The 20,671-nt window shown below is 53.7% G+C and overlaps 8 protein-coding genes across 8 annotated transcripts in view; 5 read left to right on the top strand and 3 right to left on the bottom strand.

Moving 5' to 3' along the window:
- PHACADRAFT_134438 (uncharacterized protein) overlaps positions 1-781 on the bottom strand; it is a 4,890-nt gene extending 4,109 nt beyond the window's left edge. Inside the window, exon 1 of the mRNA XM_007390529.1 lies at positions 661-781. The gene's annotated coding sequence lies outside the window, so the exon portion shown is untranslated. The remainder of the gene's footprint in view (positions 1-660) is intronic.
- A 289-nt stretch (positions 782-1,070) lies between these two features.
- Positions 1,071-2,240, top strand: PHACADRAFT_247583 (uncharacterized protein). The gene has a single exon (XM_007390528.1). It carries the CDS (start codon positions 1,317-1,319, stop codon positions 1,944-1,946), a length of 630 nt encoding a protein of 209 aa, XP_007390590.1. The 5' UTR covers positions 1,071-1,316; the 3' UTR covers positions 1,947-2,240.
- A 2,003-nt stretch (positions 2,241-4,243) lies between these two features.
- PHACADRAFT_247580 (uncharacterized protein) lies at positions 4,244-7,810 on the bottom strand (the record flags this gene model as incomplete). Its single annotated transcript, XM_007390527.1, has 4 exons — positions 4,244-5,585; positions 5,637-6,185; positions 6,238-7,663; positions 7,754-7,810. The coding sequence occupies 4 exons, from the start codon at positions 7,808-7,810 to the stop codon at positions 4,555-4,557; spliced, it is 3,063 nt and encodes a 1,020-aa protein (XP_007390589.1). The 3' UTR covers positions 4,244-4,554.
- An 880-nt stretch (positions 7,811-8,690) lies between these two features.
- PHACADRAFT_134428 (uncharacterized protein) lies at positions 8,691-10,169 on the bottom strand. The gene is made up of 8 exons (XM_007390526.1): positions 9,715-10,169; positions 9,625-9,656; positions 9,532-9,570; positions 9,456-9,474; positions 9,219-9,400; positions 9,059-9,165; positions 8,872-9,005; positions 8,691-8,814 (listed from the first exon to the last, which is right to left on the bottom strand). The coding sequence occupies exons 1-8, from the start codon at positions 9,728-9,730 to the stop codon at positions 8,759-8,761; spliced, it is 585 nt and encodes a 194-aa protein (XP_007390588.1). The 5' UTR covers positions 9,731-10,169; the 3' UTR covers positions 8,691-8,758.
- Positions 10,170-10,908: 739 nt separating this feature from the next.
- Positions 10,909-12,007, top strand: PHACADRAFT_134426 (uncharacterized protein; the record flags this gene model as incomplete). Its single annotated transcript, XM_007390525.1, has 8 exons — positions 10,909-10,936; positions 10,993-11,017; positions 11,080-11,086; positions 11,137-11,218; positions 11,278-11,549; positions 11,597-11,720; positions 11,768-11,796; positions 11,850-12,007. The coding sequence occupies 8 exons, from the start codon at positions 10,909-10,911 to the stop codon at positions 11,928-11,930; spliced, it is 648 nt and encodes a 215-aa protein (XP_007390587.1). The 3' UTR covers positions 11,931-12,007.
- A 2,417-nt stretch (positions 12,008-14,424) lies between these two features.
- Positions 14,425-17,368, top strand: PHACADRAFT_247574 (uncharacterized protein). Its single transcript, XM_007390524.1, has one exon. The coding sequence runs from the start codon at positions 14,733-14,735 to the stop codon at positions 15,531-15,533; it is 801 nt and encodes a 266-aa protein (XP_007390586.1). The 5' UTR covers positions 14,425-14,732; the 3' UTR covers positions 15,534-17,368.
- Positions 17,369-18,513: 1,145 nt separating this feature from the next.
- PHACADRAFT_247572 (uncharacterized protein) lies at positions 18,514-20,118 on the top strand. Its single transcript, XM_007390523.1, has 8 exons — positions 18,514-18,614; positions 18,675-18,691; positions 18,872-19,009; positions 19,068-19,218; positions 19,270-19,447; positions 19,502-19,655; positions 19,709-19,912; positions 19,955-20,118. The coding sequence occupies exons 1-7, from the start codon at positions 18,557-18,559 to the stop codon at positions 19,910-19,912; spliced, it is 900 nt and encodes a 299-aa protein (XP_007390585.1). The 5' UTR covers positions 18,514-18,556; the 3' UTR covers positions 19,955-20,118.
- A 186-nt stretch (positions 20,119-20,304) lies between these two features.
- The window catches only part of PHACADRAFT_247568 (uncharacterized protein), a 1,983-nt gene continuing 1,616 nt past the window's right edge, over positions 20,305-20,671 (top strand). The window contains exon 1 of the mRNA XM_007390522.1: positions 20,305-20,507. Coding sequence (XP_007390584.1) covers positions 20,342-20,507 — 166 coding nt within the window. The 5' untranslated portion in view covers positions 20,305-20,341. The remainder of the gene's footprint in view (positions 20,508-20,671) is intronic.

The raw sequence follows: 20,671 nt of genomic DNA, 5'->3' as shown, positions 1-20,671 counted from the left end.
CCCTCCGACCGAATGCTGGCCGAGCCCTTCTTTCGGCGGCCGCCAGAAAACCTGTTGTGCATGCGATCTTGACCCGATATGTGTAAGGAGCAAGACACGAACAAGGCGGCCATTGGGAATTTGACGGTTGCGCAGCTCACACGCACCTACTTCCCGGTCGCGCATTTTGCAGCCACGAGCAAACTGCGCGCCCAGTGATAGTAGGAGATAGGGAGTGCAAAGCACCGCGGCGACCAGTAGCTCGTCCGCTCTCACGAGGACGAACTATGCTTTCATACTCCACGGGAACTGGTCTCTCCGTGGACCACGGGCCGCAAACCAAGCTCTTCGCGCGGCTTGTGTAGTGCGGAGACGTGGGATCACGTCGCGGACAGGTACTCGCTCAGGGCCAACACCTTTCAGCGGACAGGACAGTCGCACGATGACTTTGACGTCAACCTACTGCTATTTGAAGCCAGGAACCGGCAGAAGTCGGGCAGTATGCCGTCCGGAATATGGTGGACGACGTCACGGTCGCGGAGCTCCCCTGGGACAACCCCATGGTGGCCACGTTCGAATGGCTTGATCCTGTTCAGCGGGTCCACGAAGGCCTTTGTGCGCGGTGAGCCCGAGGCACTTTCGTGCTATTGAATGCTCACTCGACGTGACGCGTTCGCGCACCGGATGAGCGGGCGACCCAAGGCTATGACCGAGTCCTCTTCCCCGAACGGTACGAGGCCCCTTGCTCAGAATAGTGCGATGCGATACGGAGCGCGCCACATTGCATGATGTACTGACCCGACTCCGGGCTCGAAGCCCAGGCTTGAGCTTGTGGCGAAAGCAAGTCCAGCCTGAAGCCTGTGCCCTCGGAGCCTAGCCCGATGGGAAACAATGATACGTTCTGACTGGGGATCCAGTGAGCATTTCGTCAGGTGCATGCATTCTAGGGAAATTCTTGCCGTGTTTCGAGCTGTACAAGGTCAAGGGGCAACAATAGGTGGTGTGCCTGACTCAGCCCTGAGAAAGCTAGCGTTAGACGCCCTGACGCCACGCCAGCGCCAGCATTGCAGCAAGCCGCTTTTCTCGTTTACACTCGGAGCCTCCACCTGCCCCGCCGCCGTGCACGGATAGCATGTGGTGTACATAGGCCGCCGACTGTACATGCACTTCCTCGATTTATCTGAATCAGTCGCAGAGTTTTTAAACGTCCTCCGAGACAACCTGTGGCAACTCTGCTATCGCCATATCCGCTGGACCGGTCACGCCCGTGATCATCACGCGACTTCTCTCTGTCAACATAACCTCTCCAGGCCTCCTCATCCTTGCGTCTCACCACAATGGCCGCACCAGACCTCAAGCAGCTCCTCGGAAATCGCCCAAGCTCGGAGGTCATTGTCGCGTATATCTCTCATCTTGGCTTTCTCGTACCCGACGCGTCCGCGTCACCAGAAGTCAAGTCCTACCCGGACGCTATCTACTTCAACTACTTCCCCCTTGGCCTCAGTCTGCTCTTCAAACCTGTCAACGGCTATAAGCCAAAGACGGGCATGAAGCGCGAAGATCTCAAGGATGTCGATCTCGTCCTTGATGGCATAGATATATACAACGTACCACCTCCAAAGCCGGGTGCGACCAGCAGACACAAATCAGCTTACTCGCTATATCCAGTCGAGGATTTCACGATACGTTTGGTCGCGATACCCGATAACGCTCGTCCCGCAACCATGGAGGTCAAGCGGACGACCACTGGCAAGGACTTTGTATCCGTCTTGGGCGAACCAGACAGAAAGGGTGGTGGCGCTGGTCCGTCATCCGGATCGATCGGGATTTGGTGTGAGTGGTCAAAGGATGGAGTGATGGTCGAGTTCGGAGGAGATGAAAGTCGAGGTCCACAAGCATGGGAGAAGGGGAAAGACGCGGTATGGAAGGTTATCAGTATCTTCTCATCACCATCAGGAGACGCGTAGCCATGTAGTTTCAAAGCGTAAGTCTCTCATATCCACCTGTATAAATTTGACAAATTCCGGTCGTACATGGCAGACTTGTCAGATCAAATTTCTACTGCCCATCTAAAGGGGACGCTGCAATGACAACTACGTTAAATGATATCCGACACAAAGGCTAGAGTCGTGATCACTTACTATAGTCATATACAAGGCGTGCCTTGATCTCCTCTCCATTAGGCCCAGTGAAGAACACATGACGAGTGTACTTTCTCTGCCCTTCGATTTCTTGGATACCCCATGTCTACCGGCGTGTCAATGCCCTGGAGGGGGGGTAATATTCTTTTGTCGCTACGCACCATCTCAGCAACCCAGGACCGACCGCTTTTCGGCGTGTCGCTATGCCCAGAGATCTGTATCAGACCGTGTTCTTTAACGTCCTCTGGCCAGTCCTGCTTAAGAAAATCTCGCTCGATATCTTCCAGTTTGGCGCGTCTGGTCTTGGTCACCACAGGACCATAGAGCTTGTCATCGACTTCTCTCTCTGTCCAGTCCAGGGTGCGAGTCTCGGAAGAGCTGCCTAAGCCTCCTCTCAACACCTGGTCGACCGTGATTATCTCAACACCATCATCCGTGTGGTGGTTGACCGTAAGGTAGAGAGTGGCATTTCGGATGATCGTTCGCGTCATCCAGCTTACGCCTTGCAAACGGAGGATCTCATCTGTGTCGTCGCTCTGGGATTTGTTCTGGCAGACGTGAACGTCGAGATGAGCGGGATCCTCTACAAAGCGAGAGCACGAACCACACCTGCTCGTATTTGCCACTGATATTCAGCGTGGTCATCTCTGCTGGCACTGCCATACCGTTCTTTGAATGCACAGTGAAGGGCGACTGGCCGAGTAGAATAGGAAGCTTGGCGTCAGCCGGGCTCCACGGTTGGGTTATAAGTAAGTACGAGCGTCAGAAAACACTCTCCAAGTTCACACTCATAATTATGTACAAGACTCGAGGCACCCTGACAACGCGGAGAGGACGAAAGATACATGTCGGGAGATCGTGCCCGGCAGAATGTTCATTATACTTGGGTCCTGCGAACAGCGTGAGAGACGACGGGATGCGTAGCCTACCATGCGCCTCTATTGACTTGTTTCTGGGCCTTCGTGCATACATTCTTTAATTATCGGCATGTCGTCCGGCTGACAGCCGGCTGTCTACTACAGTCGCTTCACGAGCTTGTGGACAGCGCACCCTCCTCGTCTATGCGGGTCCTATCAAGAACGTGAAAGCCGCTCTCTGAAGAGATTTACGAGGGCATGCTCTCGAACTACGGCCTGAGGTATTCCGACAATCTAGTCACGGGGCATGTCCTGGCGCACGAGGCTGGAGAGGTGGTTGAACGACCGCGCCGAGGCGCGAAGGGTTTGGATTTATTTCCTGGCCCAGAACCAAAGACGGATCTCCTAGGTAAGTGTACTTTCTGTCTCCTTCGAGCTTACTCGCTCTAACATAGGTCCCGCTATTTGTACCCCAGGCATCGGCTGTACTGCGACGTATTGGGCCGTCAACGTCGGTTGTGGTCTCAATGGATCAGACTACAAGTCGTTTGACATTTCGACATTCGAGTTCCGCTGGTCCAGTCCTGGGATTTTTCAAAACCCCGTACTATAGACAACGAGCAAGTGGATTTTGTTCATCTGATAGTCGGAGGTGGTGACGATCAACACGCCTATCGCGGTGACAGCTTAGTCTGTGCTGCTGTCGTCTTACTATGAGTGAATGCCCACGTATCTTCTTACACGTAGCTAACGCTGTCGCATAGCGGGTGTTCAGAGATTCTGCCGAACTGGTTGGGAACTTCACTCCACCGCCCAGAGTCGATGATGTATTTGCGAGCCTGAGATGTCGACTGACGACTCACGCCATCCGCATTCCGCAGGGTACCGATCTCCCGTCCGGTATCTCGTGAGCTTTTGGCTTAGCGTCCCGACGAACATCACCTCAGGCAAGATCCCCCGCCTCGGACATTCGCAGCGCGGTCTGGGGCGCTCACTGCTCTCATTATCACCTTGTCATTGTGCTCGCCACTGTCTTGAACCAAGCTCGAGTCATCCGGAAGACGGATTGTTGTACCACCACCATATTATGGCGATTGCGCTCATGCCTGGCGCCGACACTCGGTGATATATAGGGCTTCCTGCTCAGCCTGTCCTCGAATGGCGTCGCCGCCTTCGGTATCGATGTCTTCAATCTTCACTCGTGTCACGCAGCGATACGACGAGACAGACGTGGAATATCGATATCGAACGCGGAATACTTCGCGAGGGGAAGAGCACAACGAGCAGCAAATGTAATATTATACCAGGTGTACTTGCAAAAAAAAGCAGAGTGATCCTATAAAACCAAAGTGTCCCGTATGAACAAGTGGTGGCCGATCTCCAGAGCCCGGCTAAGTTAAGAGGATGACGTGAGTGCATAACACATACGATCAGAGCAGCTGGACCCGAGTCTGTACCCGACAGCCAGGAAAGAGAAAAGGTTAATAAAGACACAGGAGAGCAAATAGTTGAATATATATATGAATAATGAGATATGAATAGTAAGATGTGTGTGCGAGAGCGATAGCTCAACGTGTTCAAGAAGTAATGAGGTAAGTCTCCTGGAGGAGACGGAAGCTGCTGAAGGCGGAAGTGATGTTGCCAACGTTCACGATCGCGTTCGGGTCCGATAGATGGAAAAAGGCGGAGGCATTGCTGTACACGAAGTTGAAATCGGCGTTGGCGAAGGAATTATCAACGACAACGTATTGTGACGTGGCGAGCTCGGTCCACAGCAGGCCATGGCCGACGGCATTGATCGACCAATCTCGCATAGCAGCCGACGCGTCCGTACCAAAGAATAGTTGCTGGGTGGGGTCCGACAGGGACGACACGGCGGACGCAATATCACTAGGATCTACGGTCCCGAAGATAGCAACTTCGATGATCGGCAGAGACGAAAGCGCGCCGAATAATACGGACTGTGCGCCACTGTCAGGCGGGAGCGCGGGACTCTGGAGAACGAACTCCACGAGCTCTTTGGCGACATTGATATCCGGTATGGACGAAAGATATTGCAAGATAACATGGCCGAAGCTGCTCATCGTGCCGTACTGCAGAGGATTTGTTGACAGCGGGCCAGGCATCCCAGAGCCAGGAAAAGCGCTGACAAGTTCGCCACTGTACATGACGGCTCGCACGGACGCATCGCGAGTGAGAAGCGCAGCCTGCTTCGCCACACCCGTGCGCTGGTCCGCGAAGGGTAGCCTTTGCTGGAAGATGTCTAGGACGCCGTAGATTGGTCGGTTGGGATAGCACGAGGGATCGAATGTACTCGCAGTGGAGGCCTGAGTCAATCCGAACACTTGTGTCTCCAGTTGTTGTATCAGCTGAACCTGGGATGCATTGAGACCAGGATAGCATGACAGCGGCGGCGGGAAGGGTACAGAGGTAGAGTTGGTGAGTAGCGTTGAGACGTTGTGCCGACCTGGCGCAGCGGTAGCGTCGAAAGGAAGCATAATCGGAGAGCCCTTGACAATCGAGAGGAACCGCTGAAGATCAACCTCATCCTGATTTAGGACGTTAGTCCAGTAGATTTCCAGTGCCTTCCCTTGCTGGGTCGAGGACGCTGTTTGGGGAGATTAACGCCAAGAGGCCTCATATAGGAAGTAGTGCTTACCGAGTGCGGAGGTAGTCATCCAGTCTAAGGCAGCTTCCGCAACCGTGTTCAGTTGACCAAGTTGTTGTGCAGTCGGCTCACCGACATCCGAAAACTTTGCCAGCGGAGCGACCACAGTCTGCGAGGCGAAGTCAAATTGGAAGCCAGAGGCACTGATTGCGAACTGCAAAGTTGAGTCGGATATGGGACCATCCGACGAACCGAGGGAGTTCCAGTCAGCCTGCAGAACAAACTGCTGCAGCTCGCCTGTCGCGGAGACGTTCTGTGACAAAACGAAATTCCATAATAGTGCCAACTCTGCCCACTGCGTCCTATTTGGAAAATTGCTCGCGTCCAGAGCAGCAGTTACGTCGATTACGTTTGCCTGTTCGGCGCAGTTGGATCCCGTTGGAGCCCCTTGTACTTGCCAGAATGCAGTCGAGACAGAGGTCGAGGTAAAGTTGACGTTGAAGAGGCGGTTCACGTCGGGAATGAGATCAACCAGGACCTGTGCAAGACTGTTGCCAGTGCACTGGCCTTTAGTGCCAGTCGAACAAACACATGTTGCATCTAGTCACAAGTAGTCAGAGCGGGTCCTTCACTGAGATTCAAAGCCGCCTACTAAGTGTACATGCCGCACCGGCCATATTACCTGGGCATGTGTGCTTCGCATGTTTCTCACCAACCGTGACTCCGACAGCAACGCCCACAGTCACGCAGATGACGAGCAAAATGACCATGGCTCCTATCATCAGCTTTCGCCTTCGTGTGAGCATGAACCATTTTGATGCTGTCGGCGGACTGGGATCCTGCGCCTCAGGCGGCCAGTCCCGGGGCCGTGGCGACCTGTCTCTCGAGCGTCCTCCAGCTGAGCCTATTCCTGCTGGATCTGCACCCGAATATCTTATGTCCCTTAATTCCTCCTGCTCTGACATTGTCCGCTCCTTGGCGTTATCCAACGAAATTGCGCTGTGATACGGTCGATGTCCTCTGTCCAGCAAAGAAGACAGTGCCTGAGCGCGGTTGATGAGTTTGGGTAGTGGCAGCTCTCCCTCTGCTTTTTGTATCTCTCTAAAGGCGTGATCAGGTATTGGAGGGACAGGCGGTAACGGCTTGCCACGGAACCAAGCCATCGTCGTCTGTTTGAGTGAGCGGTCACCAGAGGAATGCGATATTCGTCCTATGAGGGAGGAAACGAAGCTCTTGGACGTCTTAGCTGAATTAGCTGTGGATGTCCTCCGTGACCTTGTTCGACTGTGTCTTGATTGGGACGCGGTGGACGGCCCGCCAGTTTGCGGCTCCTCCTCCAAGATTGGATCGCCCTTGGCGAAGCTGCTCATCAGGGGAGTAGAACTGGTCATCGATTGGACACTCGGTGTGACACATATAGCCCGCACGGCGTCTCCTGGCTGAGAGACCTGCACACTCTCCTCCGAAACCCAAGGTCCAGGAGCGCTGCGGTCGGCAATGGGCAAGAGGTTATGGACTGGGGGATTGAGGGCCTGAGGAGAGGATATATCAATCGTATTCTCAGGACTCGGTCGAACTGAGAAAGCCGTAGGTAGTGGGGGGTACTTGTAATCAGTGCTAGGTAACGGAGGTGGAAACGTCTTCGGAGGCGGGTACGTGATGGTCGAATCTACTGTCAGAGCGTTGCTTACAACAGATGGTTCGTAGTTGTTTCGCTTGAAGGACGGTGGACCAGCAGTTGAAGATGACTTATCGTTAATGGTGGGAACGGAGGACAGTAGGGAAGTAATGAGGGATGTTGAGAGGACCTCTTCACCGTACGGATCGTTCGCTATGCTAGATGACCCGTCGTGCCAATCATGAGATGAAAGATAGGAGGGTTTGGAGGTAGTAGCACTGTTACGTTGGAAAGGACTGGCGAGGGATTCGTCGAGATGTGATGGGACCTGTCTGCGATTGGCAGGGCTCGAAGACCTCTTATGTACGTTCAACGGCATGGTCGGCACGGGTCGAACATTGTCAGCCGGAGTCATCGAGCGGTCACTCCTGACGGGAGACGATGGGCCAGCGAAGGCGGCCTGGATGGGTTACGAATATTGCAACCATTTACGACCTGTACGTGTTCCGGGCTAACGGTTTACACCTGTCTACTATTTGTGATCGCACACTGGACGTTGAGCGCAACCAGCCGAGTTGCGTTCATGTCTTCGTGTTGGCACGTTCATCGCCTCTTTACTCCTTGTGTTCCTGTTCGATGCATAGTTTATGGAACGATTTTTTGATCTCATGCCATCGACGATATTATCGTTGTTTCTGGTTTTACGGGCTTGAATGCGAAGCAGGGCAAGCAATTCGTAGTGGTGAAGTGAACGCAATGGAGACAGGATGGGCGCTTGTGTTAATGATCGCTCCCGTTTCTGATCGACGTTGGGCAGGCACCAAATTTGCGCGTCTGGCAGACTCTGTGTGTGAAGGCTGAGTCTCTTCGACCTCTTCGTCGCTCTCTTCACCGCCCACCGCGACCTCCTCGTCTGTCCCTTCTTTCACGCTCCCTTCTCCAGACACTCCTTTGACGTGGCGTTCTCAGTTGCCACCAGTAGCGGCTCCAAGACACCTTGTAGCCGCACTCACTCGTGGTTAAGAGCTAGTCCCACAACCAGCCGGTCCTTGTGCCGAACGTAGACGGCAGTTGTTGCCGTCGTCTCCAGCGACCCCGCCTCGCTGAAGTACGCGCGAGCTGGCTCTCCTTTTCCGACGCGAAGGAGCTATTGTTGCGCTTGGCTGTGGTGCCTCTGATATGCCATCTTTCTGTCAAGTCCACTACCGTCAAACATCTGTTGCGGCCTACTGATATTGTGCGGCCCTTTCATCGCGTACCTTTCGTCCTTCTAACTGCGATTTTATTTGGCTCTCAGCATGTCCGACCCAGCAATGCGCGATGAGGATCCGCCGACGCCTACTAGTCTGCACAAGGCGAGACCTTCCGTGCTTACCACCGCCTCGGGTGTCGCAGAGAGTACCGTGACGTATGGTAGTCTGATGTCGAACGACAGCCTCGCACGACTCTCTCAGTTTCCACCACCGCCATCCGACATTCCGTTTACTATGGTATGCTGATTGCGAATCCTGTAGTAAGGGCCTCGCAAGTCGAAGGACGCTCTAAGAACGGATCATTATGCGATAATGCACCGATTTCGGTTCGTCTTCTTGATAGGTGGCGGCGGGTTCACTGATGAAGCAGTATATCAGAACATGGCTGGCCTTTTCAGCCAAAACTGGAACTCACGGACTGCCCGAATAGCTTCATCGAACACGGTCTTCAGGCCTTTCTGCGTCAGTGCAGAGCATTCCAGGTACTTCACGGCACCAATGTCCTTTGCCATCTGGACACCTTGTGAATAGGCGATTGGAGCCATGCGACTGCGCAGCGGAAACATGAGTAAACACGGATCATTGATGGGTGGACAACGCACCGTTCCCTCAGCTTTTCCACTGTTGGTTGGTCCTCACGTAAATCAAGCTTGGTACCCACGAGTACTATCGAGGTCGACGGTGCATGATGAGATATTTCAGGATACCACTGCATACTTCTCAACATCCTCGTACCAGCCTGACAGCTGAGAGAGCACGCACCTTTGTTCGTACGTTCTCGTAGCTGGGCGGACTGACCAACGAGAAGCATATCAAGAATACATCAGTCTGAGGGTACGAGAGCGGGCGGAGTCGGTCGTAATCTTCTTGGCCGGCAGTATCCCAAAGACCGAGAGAGATGGTCTTGCCATCGACCATGACATTGGCGGAGTAGTTGTCGAAAACTGCGTTACGCAGTCAGATGAATATCAGGCAGTCTCTGGACGTTAAGATTCTCACCAGTGGGGATATATTCGCCCTGGACAGAAGCAACAAATTTCAGGGTGAGTTCAGATCAGACGGTGCTGAGACGTACGGGGAACGCATTTGTAGTATACGAAATCAAGAGACACGTCTACATCCCGTAGTGAGCTGGTTGCGCTGTCTGGAAGCAGCGCAGTCAGCGTACCTTCCCAACAGCACCATCACCCACAACAACACCTGTGACTTGATCGTCAGAACTCCCTCTACCCATCGTTGGCGATACACGAATACGCACACTTGATAGCCTGCATTCTGTGTGATCACGGAGGTCTAGAATAGCGTGACGTTGGCTTGATATATGTTCGTGAATAGCCTACAAGTACGTCGGGTATGTGAGCGCAATGGGATCCAAGGAAATTTGGTCGTCGAGGTCGTCGTATGGGAGTGGAAGAGGAACGGGTTGCACTCGTAAGATAAGCGTGATGGCGATGGGGAATATCCGGTTCACCTGCGACAACTATATTCGAGGGAAATGGAAGTTCGTAAGACGGCGTAAACAAGATCAGAGAAGAGACAACGAGTTAGGCTTGTAGCTGTAGTGGGTTCAGATGGACTGCACTGGTGGAAAGCTTGCAGTAAACTCGAGGTGCGGGCGTTTCTCCAGTAACGTTGATCACGGCCGACTTTCTCACGCCCTTCCTGACTACAATTTGTATGTGACGTGGGTTTTTCTCACTTACGCTTCGCCGGCAGGACTTCTATCCTTACGCTTCAAGGCAGAGGGAATGGTTCCGCAAAAGGCCATGTATCCCTTGTGACGTAATATGTTCGTAACGGATGTAGCCCTGCGGTCAGGGAGACGGCACTGTTCTGCAGAATACGGAGGCCTGACATGTTTACTGCAAGAGTCTATCATCGTAAGCCCATGCTTATGTTTCTGTCGCAAGCCTATCGACCCCGGTGTATCTTCTGATCAGCAACGGCTCTTTGAAAGTGACGCCTGCAGATCGGTCAACAAGTGAGCAGCTTGAACACTCTAAAGCGCGTCGGGTTGGACGACTCGTGACGATTGGCCTATCGTGATGCAGCCCTAGCTAGAAACAATTCCACCGCCGATATCGTAGAGAGCATCGCCTCTGTATATATGGAACATACGGCCATTGCAGGGGTCGATGTGCATTTTAGCATTCCCGGACGGGTACGGCCTCCTGAGCAGTAGCTTGTACCCGAGTCCTGTGGCTATCGCGAAAATATAGCATCTCCGCGTGTTCCTGCATGGAAAACCAAGGAGATAAGTGTGTTGAGTTGAAGGGCAGTGGTGCTCTGCGAGAGTGCTATATGCGGCAGACAGATGACGCACGATCAGCGATACTCCGAGCTCGCACACTCGCCGCTTTCCCCCTGTATAAAGACTGCACGGTATCAAGTAACACCAGAAAACACTACTGGCTCAAACTTCAAAGCCATGTCTGACTCCAAGACCCGCCCCATGCCGCGCCTGTTTCTCATCCGTCATGGTCAGTACAGTCGCAGATTCCATCACGCGCACACCATAACAATACAAGTATTACAGGGGAGACGGAATGGTCGCTGAACGGGTGAGCTGTCGATGTCTGTATTTGCCTTTCAATTGCACCAACAGCTCATTTGTATTCGGCAGTCGTCATGTACGTCGCATCGCTCTGTTATGCCGATTCTGGGCTCATGACACATCCAGACTGGGCGTACCGATATACCTCTCACGAAGCGTGGGGAAGACGATGCTCTCCAGAGGGCGCAGACACTAGTCGGGTCCGGCAGTACGCTCTCAGCTACATGTCATCTGCTTTCGTGGAGATCTCACAGCGATCTTCATCAGAGGTCCTCGATCCTGCTAACCTGTGTACAGTCTACGTCTCGCCACGTATCCGCGCGCACAAGACGTTCCATCTCCTTTTTGACCATCTTGACAAGCTTCCTGATCACGTCATCACTGAGGAAGTCAGGGAGTGGGACTATGGCGAGTACGAGGGTCTCCTCCCGTCTGAAATCAAGGCCAAAAATCCCAGCTGGGTGATTTGGAAGCACGGGTGTCCCGGCGGCGAAAGCGTAGAGGAGATGTGCATGCGCGTCGACACTGTGATTCAGAAGGTCAGCTCCCTCATACAGTCTCTCCCTATATGCTAACTTGAGCGCAGGTGAGGGAGCATCACAGGAAATACCTTGAAGAAGGAACCGTGTCGCGCGACGTCGTTATCGTCGCGCACGGTCATTTCAATCGCGTGGCTATAGCGCGCTGGAACCGATTCCCGCTATCCATGGGTACGATCTTGCCACAGAAGTCATTCGCAATTACTAAGATGATACAGGCACCCATTTCAACGTCGAGCCTGCAGGTGTACGTCCTGTAGCGACGATGAAATTAGCTCCCTGCTGACCTTCCCTTCCCAGATGGCTGTCCTAAGCTACAACCACCGCAACCTCGATGAGCCCGCTTTGAACGCCCTAAACCTGTATGCCCAAGTTACTTGAACGTCAGTTACATGCTATGTTGGCCGTGTCCTGTATATATCTCTATTAGTATGGTGACGAATCGGACGATAGACACTTGTTGGGCGTCGGGAGTGCTACGTGTAAGCGCCCTAACCGAGTTCCCGCAAGCGTGTTGTTTGAGCGGTATCTTCTCCCTCTAATCCGTCTTCGTTTCGTTTTTCCCTTCCGATCCCTACTACCTCTTAATATTGCTGCACTGAGCCCTGCCGCCAGTTGTCAGCCTAATTTCTACCTCATATGGCCGAAGAAGAGTCGCAGACGCAAGTGTCTACCGCCGCGGAACACACCGATGAGCACGTTGAAGAACACGCTCCCTCCACGGACGAGAACGTTGCAAATGAAGTCCAGGCGGAAGGCGCTGAGCAGCACGATGAGTCCGATCACATAGATGCTGTGATGGAGGAGGGACACGCGAATATCGCGTCGGACGAGCCTACGGAGGGCAACGAGGCTGCAAACGACTCACAGCCTGAGCATTCCGAGACTGAGCCTGCTGCCGAGCCTACAGCAAGTCCTACACCTGCAGCACCAGAGTCCCCCAAGAAGACAGTCACTCCTGCTTCGCCTACCAAGGCTAGAACGGTGACTGCCAAGCCAACTGTGTCCACAAAGACAACTGTTGGTGCCAGCAAGACTGCACCTTCAACTCCACTTGTGAAGAAGGTGTGCATAACTGGCTTTAAGATGGGAAATAGTTCACCGATGTAATTATTCTTGCAGGTCCTGAACTCTGGCACTTTCGGCTCTGGAACCGCTAGGGCTGCACCTGCTACCGCTACCACGAAGGCTACTGCTACGTCTGGAGCACCCTCTAAGCCTCCTGCTGCCGCAATTGCCGTCCGTAAAACTTCCGGTTCCTCTGTCACGCCGTCCACAGCTGCGAAGAAGATTTCGATGCCTCCACCAGCACCCAGTACTCGTCCTGCGCCATTGGCAGCTACACCTGCTGCCCGAAGAGCCTCTTTAGCACCTGGTGCTAAGGCTTCCGGAACCTCATCGGCATCTAAGACCGCAGTTGCGGCGAAGCCTACTTCTCCGACGTCTGGCACCGCGCCCACGCGTTCTTCCGTTACCTCTCCGGATGGCATGAAATCTCCGACGTCTGTAAAGCCAAGACCCTCCGTTGCCGAAGGGGTGAAGAGGGCGACCCCGACTCCTCGTGCGAGTTTGGCTTCGACTGCAAGCCGACCACCTAGCATGGCGAGTCGACCAACTCGCACGGCTGGCTCCGCTTCTATCAGTTCCATCAAAGACGTGCAAGATAATAGCAAAGTCGTGGAAGAGCTTCAGAATAAGGTGCATCTAATCGTCTTTAAACTCCGAAGTCGTCTAACAATACCGCTAGCTTGCGGAGGCGACTTCTTCCCTAGTAGCCAAAACACGGCTCGTCATTGAACTCGAGGACAAACTTACCTCTCTGCAGACCTCTCTTGATGAGGCCGCCGCCGATGCTCATGCCAAAACATCTTCAGTAGAAGAGCTTAAGGAGGCGAAAGCTGCTATCGAAAGCGAGCTCGCCGGCGTCAAAGCGGCTTTGGAGCAGGCCCGTACTGATCGTGAAGGTGATAGCTCTCTTCTGAAGTCGGTGCAAGAAGAGGTATATATCAGGCTTATGGCCGAAGCATATTGTCCTAACTCTTATTTGTCAGCTCGCTGCTGCCAAGTCTGCAAATGCTACCCAAACGGAAATGCTCCAAGGCCTGCAGGCACAGATCGAAGCGTTAGAGGCTGAGGTGCAAGCCGCCAGAGAGAATTTGGAGGTGCTGAAGTCGTCTTCCGGACAAACCTCTGAAGCGGTCGCCACCGCAGCCGCCGTTGAACACGACGCGCTTGTCCAGGCCAAAGCTGATCTCAACGCGATTTCCGCTGAGCTTAGTGCTCTCAAAGAGGAACACGCGAAGGCCCTTGCGGAGGCGCACGAGAAGGTAGTTGCCCTCGAAGAGAAAGCCTCTCGTAGCTCTGAGCTCGAGGGCCAACTCACCCAGCTTCGCGCGGAGAATGAGGAGAAGTCCACTCGCGTGTCCGAGCTTGAAGTTGAAATTCTGGAGCTGAAGGAGGAGCAAGAGAAGACTCAGGACGAGCATACTAAGACCCTCGAGCGTATCAAGTCCCTCGAGGCGGAGCTCTCCCAGTCTGCTGCTGCTATGCAAGTGGCCATCGATGCAGCTAAGGCAAAGCAGGATGAGCTATCGTCCGCTTCTGATGCTGCCGCTCAAGCGCACGCCGAACAACTCGACAAGGCTTCAGCAGAGTACGAGAAGCTTGAATCTCATTTGAAAGCTCTTCAGGAGGAACTCGCGCAAGCCACCGCTGCCAGCGAGCAAGCCAAAACTGAGGCTGCTGCCGCCACCGAGGAACAACGTACTCGTCTGGAAGAGCTAGAGAAGACATACCAGGCTAAGGAGGCTACTCTCGCGGAGGAGATGCAGAGGCTGACTGTGGAGCTCGAGGTACGTAGTACTTGCGTATACGCAAAGAGTCATTTCTGACCAGGAGTAAATTCAGAGCCAAGAATCGAAATATAATGCTAAGGTCGAGGCCGTCCAGGCTGAGCACAATAAACTTCTCGAGGAGGCCTTCAGCCGTGCTAAGGTCTGCCCCTCTTCATGCTGCTCTGACCTTCGTTAACGCTGGCAGTAGAGCGACGCTGGAGCAGTTCATAGCCAGGAGTTACAGGCTTTGCGTGCTCAATCTCAAGAGGCTATTGAGCAGCTCCGTACTGCGCACCAGTCGACCGTAGAGAGTCTCAAGAACGAGCACGCTGCCGCTCACGGAACACAGATGACGCAGTTCGAGAAGCAAATCGGCAGCCAGAACCTAGAGCTCAACGCCACACGTGAGGACCTCGCAAAGGCGAAGTCTGCGCACGCCTCCATTACGCGAGAGCTGGAGATAACGAAAGCGCAGCTGGATGAAACTCGGCAGCTCCTACAAACCTTGGACAAATCCGACAAGGATGTCGCTATAACTCGCCTCACTCAAGATCTGGCCAACCTTCGTGAAGAACACAGTGCTCTGCAGGACATGCTTATGGCTCAGAATGATACGCTGCGCCAGGTCACGAACAATCATACGACCGAGCTCGAGGAAGCTGCGAAGCACCGTGCTGAGGAGGTCACGAAGCTGCGCGCTGCGCACCAGGACGAGATCGACACTCTCATGAAGGATAGGACCGAACTGTCCGTCCAGCTGTCTGACCTCCAGGGAGAGCTGGCTACTCTCAAGGCAACGCTGGAGGAGACCCAGACCGCTACGCGGACCAACGGGACGACGCACGAGCGGTCATCGAACGTTACCAAAGAGGACCTCCAGAAGATGCACGAGGCGCACAACCTTAAACTTTACGACCTGCAGGCAGAGCATGATCGCGCCATGCGTGCACTCAAGGAGGAGCTCGAAGCGGTCCTCAACAAGGCTGACGAGCTGAACCAAGAGGTCGCGCGGAAGGCGATGGAGATTCAGTATCTCGAGCAGGAGCAAGAGGAGAGCCAAGATCAAATCACACGGTATGTTAAGGTTTTCGGCTTCAAGAGTTTTCTTGCTGCCTGCGCTGCTCTGGCCATTATTTACGGACTATCTTAAACCTTGCACACATTCTCTTCTGTCCTGATCGCGCTCCTTTCTAGCTGCCTTTATTTTGGACCTTTAATTTATTTAGATATTGTGTTTGCGTCTTCTTTGAACCCACACCGTCGTCGCTCCTTTCGATATCGCTCATCCAATCTTCTACAGACTGAAGGCAGACAACGACCACCTGCTTGAGCAGTTCAAGGCCAAGGAATAAGCATGAAGGACGCCCTGACAAAACAATCTAGCCTCGCGGATTCCATCACTTTGCAACGTTTCAAAGTTCCACGAACACGCTCAGAAGGCGCCTTCAAGAATCATGGTCGGACGGTCAGATGCACCCAGCCTCTCTACTTTTCTTCACGGACTCCACATTTATATCTTTGTAGCACAAATTCACTGCTAATCTCAGGCGAATTTGTGTTCCTCGTTTCTCTTCTGTCTCCGCTCTCATGTTTGTCAAACTGTTGTCCGCATCGTATACCCCGCAATAATTCATGCCATGCAGTCAGCTCTACATATCGATTCGCCACTCTAGATCAGCGGTATTAAGACGAGCAGAAGTATGTCAAGCAGCCCATTAAGCGTGAGGTGTCCTAAAACCAACCAAGCAACCCGAGTAAAGAACGTAAGACCCAGTTAGTCTATGTACTGTAGCATGCCTCTAGAGTGGAGATTAGGGAGGTGTTTCCGCACGAAGGAACCGACGTCCTGCATGTGTTCGACGGCCGTATGCCACACCGCAACCTTGACCGCGACAGTACTAAGCGCCTTGAAAGTATCCTGGAGGAGCAATCGCTCCATGCGCGCCCAATTGTGTCCGAAAAGCGTTCCGAGAAGTCTGACCTCGAACGTGACGTTTTCTAGTTTCGCAGGATTGACGTCTGCGAGAAGGGCGTTTACCCAAGACACGGTGGACTCGAGCGCGATGGGGCAGCGCAGCGAGAGCGTCTCGAGGTTGAGACAGCCCGCGAGCGTGAACTCAAACGGCAGACGGACATCTGTGCCGCGCCGCGATCAGTTGCCGACGTCCGTGGAAAAAGATGTGGATGATGCCTACCTCGGTAGCTTGAGCAGTACCAGTCGAGGTCAACGTGCTTCAGCGTGGGTGCAGACGCACGCAGCAACTCCCCGAGCATTATTGCATCGCCCTCGAAGGCGAGGCAGGCGGAGATGCTCTCTAGTTCATCGCACAGGTGCTCCTGTAGGAACCATTCGACCAGCTCCTGGAGATCCAAATCTCGTCCCAAAGTTAAGTTTTTGATGCAGATGCGGGCGGCTTGCCTACCGACGGGAAGACTAGCCAGAGTGTGATGGTCACTCTCCCACGATATACCTCGGAGAGTGCAGTGCTGGAGCGACGGGAACGAGAGCAGGACGGTAGCAAAATCTCCGAACGACGGAAAACGGCAGTACTGGAGTGTGAGGTCGGTGGTGTGTGTGAAGTTTTGCGGGAGGGCGCTGTGGAAGGCGATGTTCATCTCAAGAAAAGACAGTTCGAATTGCTGGACGTTCGGCAACGTAGAGAATAATGTTGACCAGCTTTCGGAGAGCAGTTCACGGGCGGTATCCCCGGGACTGACATCGGACGCATGGGGTACAGCTTTGGATATGCTTAAGTATTGCGTGAACTGTCCGAGATAGGGCGAACTATCGAGCAGGTCCAGGAAGGTACGGAACGCCGCGGGGGATGAAAGGTATACTCGATTGTAGAGGTGATAACGTGCGGTAGGATACCAAGAGCGACAAGTGAGGCTGCAAGCCTTCAAAGCGCTGCGATCGTTGTGCAGAAAATCGACAACGTAGTCGCTCAATTCGCTTGGGAGGGTAACCATAGTTCTATTAATCGCTGTGGTAGATAAAAATGTTAGCTGGGTGAGTGATAACTACACCGAGATAAGACAACTTACAGACGGGGGGAGGAACGAGATCGTGTGGGTTGAAGCAGCGGAGGCGGATGGGTTTTATCCTCCTGCGACGCGGACTGACTCACACGAATGCCTCGATCACCGCGGTGTCTCGAAGACGATAGACGGCTGCAACACCGCAATTGCCGGCGTCCCTGGAGAAACCCTAAATTGCAGGTCAAATGCGCTCGGCAGTCTCATCTGTGTCATGATACGTCGGTCGTGACGCTCATTATCCGGATACCTGTACGTAAATTGAGTGTCTAAAGCCTGCTGGGGGCAGCGCGCCGTGATACAGTATAATATGTTCGCACTGTCGCCACAGATACGGAATATCTTTGGCTCGAATATTGGGCCCTGGTGTGACCAGAATAGTCGGAGCGGCAACCAGAGAGGGCCAAGCGAAAGCTGGAGAACATCACCATTCGGACGTGCGGAGCCCTTGCATTGCTTTCCAACACATTTTGCGGAAGCGATCCGGAGCGGATAGCTCACGGAGGGAATGCTCCGCTGCTGCCTCCGATGTTGAGCGCGGTCAGTACATGTACTGAACGCTGGTAGCGGAGATTTAGAGTTTCTTAGCAAATAGACATCAACACAGCTGAGCTGAAGCGCTGAATGCGGGGCGCCGAGGAGGCCGCTGTGGCCCGGGAAGCGGAAATTTGCGGATTGCCGAGAGTCAAGTCTTAGGGAGAGACTAGAGTAACAGTAAACGAGCCGGAAATGCTACAAGTACTGGTAGCTACCAGCTATGTCCGGTGGTGGTTGGAAGGAGGTGTACCGAGGCCCTCGTGAGCAGCGCTTTCGGTCCGCCAGGTCTACCCCAACGTTGAAGCCGCCGTCGTCGAGTAAGACGCAGCAGCGGGGTTCGGGAGAGCATCGAGCGCAAAGTCATGATCAGTACCAAAAAAAAATGATCGGATGCATGTGGCTCGAGGATGAGGCCTATGAGGATGGGACGACGCCGTCGACGGAAGCCAGCACAGCGTACGCGCAAATAGGCGCCGTCGTGACATCCCCAACGCTTCCGCTCAACTTCAACTTGCGCCCTCACTCTCACTCAAACACCGTTCTTTTCCCTACCACCACCACCACCGCGAGCCCTCGTCCCGCTCCAGCTTGTGCACAGCAATGGCCATCGAGAAAGAGCCAGGCCAGAAGGGTGTTAACTGGTCCAACATCGCCGTTGGTGCGTCATGACGCGCTCATTAATGTCTCGTGCAGTCAGTTAACCACTCCCGTAACGCAGGTGCCATCATGAACATGGTATATACTCTCCTCTTTTCTCTTTTCTCATTTGCTGACGCGTTTATCTGCTTTGCGCGTTGCATAGTTCGTAAGCACCTTCAGTATTGTTCTCTGTATCTGATGCTAACTCTGCTCATAGGAGGCGAGTCTATCGGCTGTTCCGATAGTTCATGAGTCGTCTAACAACTATCCGGCTAGGTTACGACACTAGGACAGCCCCTCGAGGTGCTCAAGACCCAGATGGCTGCCAACCGATCCCAAACAATGTTCCAGGCCGTCCAAACTGTGTGGAGTCGAGGTGGTGTTTCCGGCTTCTATCAGGGTCTCATTCCATGGGTAAGCCAGGGGTCTACCAGGCAAAATGCCCTCAATTTACTTATATACGAACTTTTAGGCGTGGATTGAGGCGTCAACAAAGGGTGCCGTGCTGCTGTTCACAGCTTCGGAAATTGAGTCCGCCGCGGTGAAGGGAGGCCTCAGCCCCGGTGTCGCTGGTCTTCTTGGCGGTATGGGTGGTGGTATTGCCCAGGCCTATGCTACCATGGGTATGTTGTAATCGCATGGGATGATGTTACTAGGATTAATGATCTCGCTAGGATTCTGCACGTGCATGAAAACGGCTGAAATCACGCGCCACAAGCAGGCCGCTGCCGGCGTTAAGCCGCCATCGACGTGGGCTGTTTTCGCCGACATTTATCGCCGCGAAGGTATTGCAGGCATTAACAAGGGCGTTAATGCTGTCGCAGTGCGTCAATGTACGAACTGGGGCTCACGGTGAGTAGAGCTGGCTGGCCACGGTGTATGCGGGGTTGACAATTAAATATCTAGTATGGGATTCGCTCGCCTGGCTGAGAGCACAATACGGAAAGTCAAGGGTAAGGGTGAGAACGAGAAACTCACAGCGCCCGAGAAGATTTTGGCTTCAAGTATTGGTGGTGCACTTGCAACGTGGAACCAGCCCATCGAAGTCGTCCGTGTTGAGGTCAGTTCTCTGCTTTCTGCATCAAACGCGTTAAATCTTATGCATCCATTCAGATGCAATCCATGTCAAAAGCCGCAAGCGCTGCCGGTCGCCCGGAGAAGCTCACAATCATGAACACGCTCTCGTACGTTTACCGTGAAAACGGTATGAAAGGATTGTACCGTGGCGTCACCCCACGTATCGGTCTCGGTATCTGGCAGACGGTGTGCATGGTCTCCTTTGCGGACTATGTCAAAGCTTGGTGCGTGGCCCGCTAGCACATGAACCATTGCGACCCAACAGTTCTGACCTTCCCGCAGGGTGAAGGGCAAGTGAACAATGACCCTATACTTATTTTCCTGATAGTCTTAGAAAAGTATGGCCACATGCATACTCTTCTAGAAGCGTCGCCTGCTGGACTCCGGATTGATTACCCGCATACCATAGTCTGTATCTTAGTGTTCTCGCTATACACCTTGTTCTGCTACTCAGATCCGATCTCGCTGATACCCGCCGTGTCTGGACTATTTATCGCATGCGCCTCGACGACCGGTCGGGTCACCGGAAACACGTTCATGCCCGGGGCGCCTGCAGCCAGGATGATCACCGAGTCTCAGACACGCTCGCTCTTATATAGCATTCCGCCCACGCAGTGCATTCCGCCTCCGGCCTCATTGGCATCTCGTTCCAGGTGTTGCTAGTGGACGATGAGTAGCACACGAATCATTCACTCTACCTCTGTTTCGACCCCGGCGCGTGCCACTGGGTCCGTCGTGTCAAAGCAGAGGGTGAATACCCTGCTGAGGTCGCTTCTGCAGTCCTATCTCAGGCAGCTTTCGGCCCACCCTTTACGTACGAAATGTATCACTGTCGGTGAGCTCCAATCCTTCTAGTTACGCTGCAACAATTCTGATCACACGCAGGCATCTTCAACTTCGTCCAAGATATTCTCGGGAATCACATTGCGGGCGTACCTCCTAGGCGTGTCCCCAAAGACGCGCCGTTGTACGAGAAGCTCGCGGCGCGCCTCAAACTCG

Source organism: Phanerochaete carnosa, assembly GCF_000300595.1.
Source record: "Phanerochaete carnosa HHB-10118-sp unplaced genomic scaffold PHACAscaffold_1, whole genome shotgun sequence".
NCBI lineage: Eukaryota > Fungi > Basidiomycota > Agaricomycetes > Polyporales > Phanerochaetaceae > Phanerochaete > Phanerochaete carnosa.
Note: the sequence above shows the minus strand (reverse complement) of the source record. Positions and strands in the feature narration are given on the sequence as shown.

Coding starts and splice junctions, on each gene's coding strand:
- PHACADRAFT_247583 (XM_007390528.1), top strand. CDS start 1,317: ATGGCCGCACCAGACCTCAAGCAGCTCCTCGGAAATCGCCCAAGCTCG.
- PHACADRAFT_134428 (XM_007390526.1), bottom strand. Junction 9,166..9,218: donor ACGAGAACGTACGAACAAAG/GTGCGTGCTCTC, acceptor AGAAGTATGCAG/TGGTATCCTGAAATATCTCA. Junction 9,006..9,058: donor GTGGAAAAGCTGAGGGAACG/GTGCGTTGTCCA, acceptor TCCGCTGCGCAG/TCGCATGGCTCCAATCGCCT.
- PHACADRAFT_247574 (XM_007390524.1), top strand. CDS start 14,733: ATGACGCAGTTCGAGAAGCAAATCGGCAGCCAGAACCTAGAGCTCAAC.
- PHACADRAFT_247572 (XM_007390523.1), top strand. CDS start 18,557: ATGGCCATCGAGAAAGAGCCAGGCCAGAAGGGTGTTAACTGGTCCAAC. Junction 19,219..19,269: donor CCAGGCCTATGCTACCATGG/GTATGTTGTAAT, acceptor TGATCTCGCTAG/GATTCTGCACGTGCATGAAA. Junction 19,656..19,708: donor TCGAAGTCGTCCGTGTTGAG/GTCAGTTCTCTG, acceptor GCATCCATTCAG/ATGCAATCCATGTCAAAAGC.